The sequence below is a fragment of the Portunus trituberculatus genome, chromosome 48 (assembly GCF_017591435.1).
Source record: "Portunus trituberculatus isolate SZX2019 chromosome 48, ASM1759143v1, whole genome shotgun sequence".
Lineage (NCBI taxonomy): Eukaryota > Metazoa > Arthropoda > Malacostraca > Decapoda > Portunidae > Portunus > Portunus trituberculatus.
In genome coordinates, this window is record NC_059302.1 from 4,160,129 (window position 1) to 4,170,924 (window position 10,796).

Consider the following 10,796-nt stretch of genomic DNA (forward strand, 5'->3'; position numbering starts at 1 on the left):
CATTAAGAGGCTTGCCCATTTGCCTCGCCGGTTACCTGGACTCGAACCCGGGGCTCTCGATTGTGAGCCGAGCGTGCTAACCACTACACTACGCGGTGTGTGTGTGTGTGTGTCCAAACACAGAATCTCATAAGGCAATCTAAGATGAACGTGCTCAGTTCTTACTATACACATTACCTAAATATGTAGCTTCCGTTATTAGGGCCTTGGAAATTTGCAGCATTTATGTTTCCTTACATGTTTATACATAAACATGCTTGCACTGGTAGGTTCACCTAATAATTTGCGCCGGAAGCAGTGAAGGTTCACACGTGCCAATTTACCACTGAAAAACTGGACTGAAAAAAACAGTCGCAAAACAAGACCAACATGTTAATTTGTCTTGTTCAGTCGATTTGCGACTTCATTTACGTTGTGATGTCACGGAATAAGCTTTGAAAATGTGGTCTCCAGGTGTACAGAAGATGTCTGGGACTCCAGAAATTCTTGAAGAATGGCAGCCATTTCGTCGAACGATGATTTGGGCAAATATATATATATATATATATATATATATATATATATATATATATATATATATATATATATATATATATATATATATATATATATATATATATATATTTATATATATATATTTGCGCAAATCATCGTTCGACGAAATGGCTGCCATTCTCCAAGAATTGTTTCCCTCAATGCAGGATGTTGTTGGAGGTGAGGATTGAAGACTTGTCAGGATTTAATTTGATTGTAATGGTGCATAGGCTTCTTAAGATTAGTGTGAGTTAGACCAAGGCCGCTTGTTCTCCAGGCGGCCTTGGGTAGACACTCCTTTTTTTCCTTCTACTTACCCAGGGATGTATCCAGTGACTGTATCCACAGGAATTTTTATTTTTTTTCTGCTGACTTCCGGTACACCAAGAGCAACCACCGCTTCATCATCGTCACGTACTGGCCAAGGAGCCAACGAGTCGATACTTTTCTAAGTTTCTAATCGCTATGTGTGACGTTTTCCTAGAAGGGGGTCAGTCGATACTTCTAACGACTTGCAATTTTAGTCACAAATTGGCACGTGTGAACTTCCCTTTAAGCTTATTGCAGCATCTCTGAATGCTGTTAATGACACTTAATTGAGCCTGCTTTGCCTCGGTGATCGTTGATATATAATACACATAAATTTATTGTGCTTTGATGAGTGACACTAGAAAGTACTCCGGAGCCATATTCTCATGCAAGACATTTGTGTGATACTAGTGGAATGAGCGACAATAGATTTGCAGACTGCCTACACGAAAGCTATTTAGGATAGTTTTGATTTGGATAACACAAGAACTTTAGAAAATCAGACAAGCCGGAGGTCTACACACACACACACACCCGGTAGCTCAGTGGTTAGAGCGCTGGCTTCACAAGCCAGAGGACCAGGGTTCGATTCCCTGGCCGGGTGGAGATATTTGGGTGTGTCTCCTTTCACGTGTAGCCCCTGTTCACCTAGACCTAGCAATGAGTAGGTACGGGATGTAAATCGAGGAGTTGTGACGTTGTCCCGGTGTGTGATGTGTGCCTGGTCTCAGGCCTATCCGAAGATCGGAAATAATGAGCTCTGAGCTCGTTCCGTAGGGTAACGTCTGGCTGTCTCGTCAGAGACTGCAGCAGATCAAACAGTGAAACACCTGGGCTCAGGCCTATCCGAAGATCGGAAATAATGAGCTCTGAGCTCGTTCCGTAGGGTAACGTCTGGCTGTCTCGTCAGAGACTGCAGCAGATCAAACAGTGAAACACCAGCCCCGGTTTAAAACATGCGTGATTTATTATTATCATTATCATTATTATCATTAGTACCTAGTAGTAGTAAAAAGTAGTAATAGTAGTAGTAGTACCATAATAATAAGAATTATTATTACTGTTATTATTATCATTATTATTATTATCATTATTATCATCATTATGATTATCTTCATTATCATTATTATTATATTATATTGTTATTGTTAATGTTTTTATAATTGCTATCGTTATATTATTATTATTATTACTATCATCATCATTATTATAGCAGTAATAATAATAATAATAATAATAATAATAAAATAATAATAATATTAATAATAATAATAATAATAATAATAATAATAATAACAATAATTATTATTATTATGATTATTATTGTTATTATAATTATTATCATTATAAATTTTTATACCTATTATTGCAATTAATAAATCTGTCTAATCTATTCAGTCTTTCTACTGACCCAATCAACACTACCACCTTATTAATGAATATGTCCATTAATTTTCCATTATTTGATCCTCCTCAATCTCTCTCTCAATACAATTCAAGAATAGCAAATGCAAAGTACCTACATAGGTAATTACAGTACATAGCAAAGACAGCCTACACAATAAGGAAGGAGGCTTTGATAGGATCAGAGAGCGAAAAATAATTAAAAATCAATTGCTCTTTCTTGGACTGAGAAAATTAAACGTAGAAATGTTAAAATAACACAAGTTTTACTTGGTGTTTGTAATATCAGATTTAAAAGATGCTGCCGTTACAGCGTGGTCCTCACTCATATCAGTATGCAGGGGAGATATTGGTGTGATAGAGTCAGGACAGAGGAGAATATGACTCAAAAGGCATAAGGAATGCAAATTATTTCTTACGAGAGGACATTAAAAGAAAGATATGTAATTGAAATACAAAGAATAAAATGAAGATTATATAAAACAAGATCTTAAACTGATTGGGACTTGGTGATTGTTGCCAATGTTGTATAAATAATCAGCCAATAAGGATTGGGGAATTTATGGATAAGTGGATAGAGAGATAATGCTACAAACACGGAATGCCACTTGCTTCTTATTGTAGCTGAGCTTCTTTTATGATATTACATAATTATTGTCAGTGCTCATTTCAACTAGTTCAAGCTCTTTAGTGGTTATTAATTTCCTGTTTTCTGGATGTTTTGGCAGTGTTTCCAGGATGTTCAATAAGGATTATCATGAAAGATAAAGAAATAAATGACTAAATTTAAGGACATATGCAACATTCACATGACTTGCATCAAGCCAATCAAAGAAGCTTGACTCCATCCTTCACCTGTTACATGTGGGCTTGGCACTTAATGGTTTAAACATTTTTGTTCTCGCCAATTCTTCCCACCTATCCTGTTAAGCTCACGTTTTCCATATTTATCCCCATATGTTCCTAGATCCTTGTTCCTTTAGGTGTACTACCAGTATATGACATGCTAACCTTCTCTTCAACTCCCTAACAGTAAGAAAAAAAAATTTACATTTCTCATCTGCCAGGGACAAGTCTGGTTCTTATTAAGGAACCGGCAATCAAGTGGGCCTTTAATATTTTTTTTGTTGCCCTCTGCCAGGTTTCCCCTTCCATATTTTTTTGTTGTTGCCCTCTTGCCAGCTTTCCCCCTTCCATATTTTTTTATTGCCCTTTGCCAGGAAAAAAAAAAAGGCCAGAAAAAAATATATACACAATATGCAAGCAAAACTGCTGTACTGCATGGTTACAAATAACATTATCTAGTAATCCAAATTCCTGGTCTTGTGTACATACTTCCACCACAGTATCCCAGACTCCTACAGCTGCATACCAACTTTCCAAGTGCTTTGAAGGCAAAGACCGACCACAGATTTTCACTTTTATTGGAAAAAGTCATTGGGTTTAATCATACACTGCTCAGGGACCTCGGACTCTCATTCATGCACACAACACACTGTGACGGGAAGCATTGTGCTTTGTCCAGGGAAACAGATCAATGCCGTGGAAGACAACAGTAAAGCATCAATAATGTCAACATCTTATGAGCATCACCACCATCTTCCACTGATCAGCACCACAGCTAAGAAATGTAGTGGTGTTTTAATACCAATCCGTTGAAAATTACCTATCCCAGTCACAAGGGTTAGAATGCCCCAGTTACAAAAAGGCTGAAGGAATGTGATCAAATACATTAAAGCATAGAAAAAATACTCTTTGCATACATAGCTCTTTCATCACATTTTAAATGAAACCTGTCTACCATCAACACATTTTGGTTAAACTAAAGAAGTTATCAGAAATAACTCCTTTATGAGGAACTCCCTGCATGACCAATGGGCATTTTATCAATGGAAATACTAATACTTTAACCCTGAGGCAATAGGCCACTTGTAATGTGTAATCTTATTTTTGAAGTTTCAAATGAATATTTGACAAATGGGAGCTCCTTTTTAAACTAAGGACAACCACTTCCCCATCTGAGAAAGCAAAATCCCTAAGGGTTACAAATAAAGGAATCCTAGAGTTCATCCTTCGCAGGCACATCACCTTCTTCATCCTCTTCTTCCTCATCCTGTAAAGCAAAACAATATGTAAGTATTTGAGTGAACCCCTCAAGCATTGAGTAACTTTTCAAAGACGATCATTGTACAGGGTTAGGGAATACGTGCAGACATGACTAATAGCAAGAGCATGCAATCTTGTTAGGTCAAGCACTGATTTTGTTAGGTCAAGCATTGAAAGGAAGTGAAGAAGGAGGGAGTAATCTGATTTGAATTTAAATTAATTAAGAGATCTAGATACCTTCTCTTCAGCCTCAGTGCCCTTTATGAAAGAACTGAGTGCTTCCAATGTTCGTTCGCCAGAGTACTGTTCAACCTATGGATGAAAAGGCAAAATAAAGGAACATGAAGCAGAAGGAATTAAAGCCTAGAGAGCGTTAAGTAGCACCAAGTGAGGAGGGGAATCTGCGGGTGCCGTCAGGAATCATGCAGGGTAGTCTGGCACTACCATGACTGCCTACCTCCATGTCTTCAGGGGCTGCCTGACCATACACACCGCCTGTTTCCAAGAATTTTGACAGGCCTTCCAATGTTCGCTCTCCATTGTACTCAACCACCTAATTGTGGAAATGGTTAAAAGATGGTAACTTTATAATATTGCAATATTAACAATATACTTCAGTGTTTCAGTATTTCAATAGTAAAATTGGATGTTTGGATATATAACAATGGATATCAAGTTCAATCTTGTAAAATAGCTGCACGGGAAATAAAAATTAGTTTGAGCTTACAATCTTGTAAAATAGCTGCAGGGGAAAAATATTTGAGCTTATGCAGTTTCAGTATTTCAAAAGTAAATTGAAATCTTAGATATTTAACTACTAAACATATGAAAAAACTAAGAAAAACAATTAGTTTATGATAAAGTTTCAAGAAGTCATTATACCTCATTGGTGCCCTTCTTGTAGAGCTTTAGTGTGGGGAAAGACTGAATCTTGGTGTGTTCCAGCTCATTTACTGTGGCATCCATCTTGGCAATGACCACAGTGTCATCATCGTTGAATTTCTCTCCAAGCTGATCATAGATAGGAGCCAGCTGCTTGCAGTGCCCACACCATGGGGCATAGAACTCCACAAGCACATCTTTGTCCTTGTTGAAAGCCACTTCATCGAAATTGGAAGCCACCAGGACCTGAAATTTAGGCAGAGCTTCACTCGCATGTACCATGAATTCAGTCCAGTCAGACATCTATCCTATCCTCATCCTTAATGAGCATTTTATTTTAAATAAGAACAATAGATTTAAAATAAAGTATAACAAGCCCTATCATTTGTTGTGGATTTACAATCAATTATCAAGCTCATCATATGTTTGTCAGGGGTGGATAACATGCCTTGTCATCCTCTCACTTGCTGTTGCAACAAAGTCTACAATACTTGCTGAAGATGAAAAATGGAAATCACTAGTTCATCATCTATCAACAGGAACACGCAACTACCTACAATCATTTTTAATTTTTTGTATTTATTCTAGTAGACTATCATGAACTGTCCCTTTAGCATGGACTACAGTAGAAAGAATTCAAGGTCCCATATAATCTGTCAACCCCTTAAATCCCCATAAATGTTGACAATAATAAGCTTGTCATACCATAAAGGGGCTATCACATTGGCCTATGATGCACAGAACAAAGAATATCCGCTCCAGATAGCTGGAACATTCCAAAAATTAGCAGAGCAAAGTTGGGATGGCTTCGTATCCATTCTAGTTCTCCATATGCTATCCCAACAAAAAAATAAACAAGATACGTAATAAAACCCCTATCATTCAAACTAAAAAGAATGTGCCTAAATTTTTCATGTTGAAATATTGAACAATATTTCATCAATCTAGAAAAATGAAACACAGGTAGTCCTCGATTTATACGAATTTACTTCATACGAATTCAGAGTTATATGGAGTCCAAAAATAGGGGTTATTCATCACATTGTACGAATTCTTCAGAATTATACGGTATCAAGAAAGTTAAAATTCACGCGGCAATTTCCCGCCGCCTGCATCCCTCTCACCCTGGCTGTGTGCCAAGCAGGCTCATTGTTCACCTACGCGTGGTTGTGGCAACATCTCCCTCTCTCGTGCCCAGTGTTTACCATGGCTACCAAGCGCCCTTCTGCATCTCCAGCTGGCGGTGATACGCCCAAGAGAGCAAGGAAGACACATACACTGGAGGAAAGGCTGGAGTTCTTGGACAAGGCAGAAAAAGGCCAGCGAAAGTGTTATTCAGGCCACATTGGGCATGAACGAAGCCATGGTAAGGTGCATAAAACGAAGATCCGAGAATCAGCTATTAGATACTTCTCAAAGAAAAACAACAAAAGAAATAAACAGCAATCAATAACAAGCTTCTTCATACCACACACACTAAGTCAAGTAGTAACAGAATGGAGACAGACGACAACAACGGTGACACATCACAGGAGGAAGTAGCAAAATAGAGGAAGACGGTACTGTACTATTAAAATAATTGTGTTTAAACATTTCCCTTTTTCATAGTAATTTTTGTCTAAGTTTATTAATAAAAGACTTAATAAGCATAATAGAAATGCGTTTCATGCAAAATGTACACGTACAGTGAAAGATTATTTTATTCTGAATACATCCTTCAAAGTCTAGTGGTGGTGGAAGTGGTGATGGTGCAAGGATGCCCCTGAGCCTCGCCCTGGAGGGCAAGGCTGTTCAACCAAGGGACAAGTGGATGTGCTGGGAGTCATGCTTATGAGGATCGCGTGGCTGCTTGATAGAAAGGGGCTTGAGGTACTGTACAAAGCTCAGGTCCGCTTTTTTAAACTAAAAAAAGTCTAGGGAGTTGGTATTCATTCCTTACTTTATATGGTCCCTTCTGGAACGCATCTACCGTATAAATCGAGGACTACCTGTACATGTATATCATATCAATAGTTTGGGCTCATGGTAACCATCCCTGACTCCAAAGTTCAATAACAGAAGTGCAAGTACAATTCCAGCGTGAAGCATGAGTTGAGATATAAGCAGCATGGCTTTGTTCTAGTTTGTTTTAAATAGGCTTGGTCTTGGCTGCTGGGTCATTTGCCTAGCACAGCAAGAATGCTGGCGGCTTGTGTGCGATACTGTTCCTGGTTTTGCATTAAGAACCATAGCCCGTGTTCCACGTATCACAGGCTAAGCTAGTGAGATACCCCTTACTCACTAACCACCCCACCCTTCAAACCCAAGCTATAGAAAAAACACCAAATCTACCTACTAGAACAGCTTCCCTTGTAAAGGGCATTTAGAAATAAAGTTTACACACATACATGCCAAGTACAGCTAAGAATGATAGTTTACAACACCTAGGTTTATTGACCATTTTGCTTATGTTAAAAAACAGAGCCACAAGATTTGTGCTCAAGTTTCATGTTAAATTACCTTGACAAGCTACTGCAAAAATCACTGAAGTCAGGTCACTCTAAACTCTGCAGTCTGCTATTCGATAGCAAGACTTCCCCTGATGTTATATCTCCACAGTTCACCAGCCCTATCTCCAACCCTAACCAAGGAATGACTAGCGAGTCAGGTCAGATGGAAGTATTGGCAAAGTTGCACTCCACCACTCATACAACATGGTAAGGATGGAGGGAGACTAACAAACATCTTGCTTTTATGTGATATGGATCAAATTTTAAACAATATTTTAAATACACCAATTTACATAAAAATAGAGGAAAAGAGAAAAGTTGGAGGATAAGGGCAAGTCTAATCTATGGAGAAGTGTCAAAAGCAGGGGAATCCCAGTGAAGCCCAGGCCTACACCTTAACAGGCATTTTTGATTGACATAACTTCAGGGAGGCGGTGGCGTAGTGGATAGGGTGGTGAGCATGGGATCGGGCAGACATCCATGCGTAGGTTCGAGTCCCACCACGTACACCCTTAAACACTGCCATTTGTCAAGTGGTTTAAAGTTACCTACATGTCACCATGATACCCAGGTTCTCGGTGGTTACAGCCAAGATGAGCTCGGGTGGTATGGGCCCTAATATGGGTACCACCACAAATAAAATTGCCTGTGCCACTAATGGGTGGAACCTAAACAGAGCTTCCTATACACTTTTCAAGTGTGCCTACAGGTGCTATAGGCCTTAATGGGGTGGGGGGAGGAGTATAGTTACACATCATAGTAACCGACAGGATAAGCAAGTAAAATTCTAATGCCTTAAAGAAACAGCAATAATTCTCACCTTGACTGGCTCCTTATCCCAATCTTCAGGAATATCCTGAGACAGCAGATGCTGCTTCAGCTTCCCATCCAAGAACTGCTGCACAAAGTTAGTCAAGCCACTCTCACTAAGGTCATAGGTGTCTGGTTTGTACTTGGCCATGTCCTCTTCCAGCTTGATGATACGCAGTCCAGGAACCTGCAAAGCAAAATACCCCAGTCAAAAAGCAACAAAAACAAACAGAAAAAAAAATAGAACACATTCAAATCAATACATAGAATACACATAGAATACAATCAAGTTTTTTTAATTAACTACAACACTCACTTCTTCCTTCTTCATGCCAAAGAACTCGAGGATGCGAGAATGATCCTCCTCATCAGTATTGATCGTGACAAACAACACCTGGCCCTTGAAAGACTTGGCTACATTCATGCATGCTTCCATGTGGGTGTCATAGTGGCCAGCCTCCTTGGAAAGGAAGATAAGTAGGTGGGACTTTATCTCGCCACCAAAGATCTTGGAAGCAGTCTCATGGTTGAAGTCCACAACCAGTGGCAGGGAGTTGGCAGTAACAAATTTGGAGATGCCCTCTTCAGTGATCTCTCCTTCATACTTGTTCTTACCCTCATCAAAGTCCTTGAACAGAATGATGCCCTCACCCTCCACTTCATATTCTTTGAAGACGGCATCCTCAGAGGTGATACCAAATGGATGGTCATCTGTGGCACCTGCCGCTGCCAGGAACTGTTTAGCCCCTGCAGATTCCTGATCCTTGAAGAAGCCAATGATCACAACTGGACTGGCATCTATCAGAGCCTTGGCCTCATCCACTGATGCAACAGCCTTAGCAGGTGGGCCAGTCTTCTTCAGCAACCAATTAACAATATCATCAGCTTGGCGGCCACCATTGTAATCCACTGGCTTGCCATTACGGAAGAACTTGAGGGTGGGGTAACCCCTGACGCCATGCTCCTCAGCAAGTTCAGTTTCTTCTGTGGCATCAACCTTAGCCAACTTGATGGCAGATTCCATCTCGGTCAGCTTGGCAGCAGCCTTGACATACTCAGGGGCCAGAGCCTTGCAGTGACCACACCACGGGGCATCTGCAAAGCAAGAACTTTTAGTAATTTGTTCATGAATGACTAACCAGTTGCACAAGATTTACATATACAGATAAAACTAGGGATTATTTTTCACTCACTTTAAATCACTAACTGTATTCCATGAACTTTTCAAGAAAAATCAATGAAATTTAAGGGCTACAAGGAATTTATTTAGGTATAATAGCTATCCTACAACAAAATGAAACCTACAAAAAAAAAAAAAGCAATTCCACACATTTAAAGGATATTCCTATAAACATAGCTACAGTACTTCTAAACACTCAGAAAATTAATAATTTATTGCCACGCTCCCCAAGATGCTAGAAGGGTATGTGACGGAGGGAAGCCAAGAGAAGCCAGTGCCGGCGGGCGGGGTGAACAACCTTTTCCCCTGATCACTACACTGCGCTACATCACCATACCTGCTCATCCACGCCCTCCCCTCAATACTTCAACTACAATTCTATCAGCAGTCTTAATCCACTCAAAGATTCTACGCAAATTCAAGATGAACTTAGCAAAACAATGGAACGCGTGGTACCGTTAGGTGACAGCACGCCCACCTTCCTGTAATCGCCCCCGCCCACCGTGACCGCGCGCCTCAGTGCACTCCATCTGCTTCATAGCTCCTCACACCCTGCTTTCACTACACAAGCAGTTTGTTTTCCTTTCTTCGCTCACTGAACACCACCATCTACTGCTGCCTTAAGCCTTTATGTACTAACATTTCTTCGGTGCTAAGACTGGAAGGTTTTCATTGCACACAACTTTACTCATGCCTCTTTACTAGACTATATAGTTTGCACTTTATATTATATATAAACTAAAGCATTTCAAGACACTATACACTAACAAAATATTAATAAGATACCCATGCACATGCCAAGCTATGTAATAAACTCTTGTGATGCAAATCCATAAGCCAAGTCCCTGCAGTGAGCTTAAAGACAACACATTCATTCAAGATTCAGAACAAGCATGGCAGCATCTGGCAACCTTACCCTTGAAAGATCCGCCTTCTAGCAGCCAAGAAACTGGTGATATTTCTTGTTCACGAACCCTACCCATACACAATACCGCGGTACTGACATCACTCTGGTTTAAACTAATACTTCGCTCATGTAATATTTAGATATAAATAAAAGACTTTCTGGTACTCGTATAGCA

General features: G+C 39.6%; 1 protein-coding gene across 1 annotated transcript in view; it reads right to left on the reverse strand.

Annotated features, from left to right (window-relative positions):
* Positions 1 to 3,654: 3,654 nt before the first annotated feature.
* Positions 3,655 to 10,796, reverse strand: part of LOC123498517 (protein disulfide-isomerase-like) — a 7,950-nt gene continuing 808 nt past the window's right edge. Inside the window, 5 exon segments of the mRNA XM_045245692.1 lie at positions 3,655 to 4,360; positions 4,811 to 4,906; positions 5,236 to 5,481; positions 8,545 to 8,721; positions 8,851 to 9,629. Coding sequence (XP_045101627.1) covers positions 4,307 to 4,360; positions 4,811 to 4,906; positions 5,236 to 5,481; positions 8,545 to 8,721; positions 8,851 to 9,629 — 1,352 coding nt within the window. The 3' untranslated portion in view covers positions 3,655 to 4,306.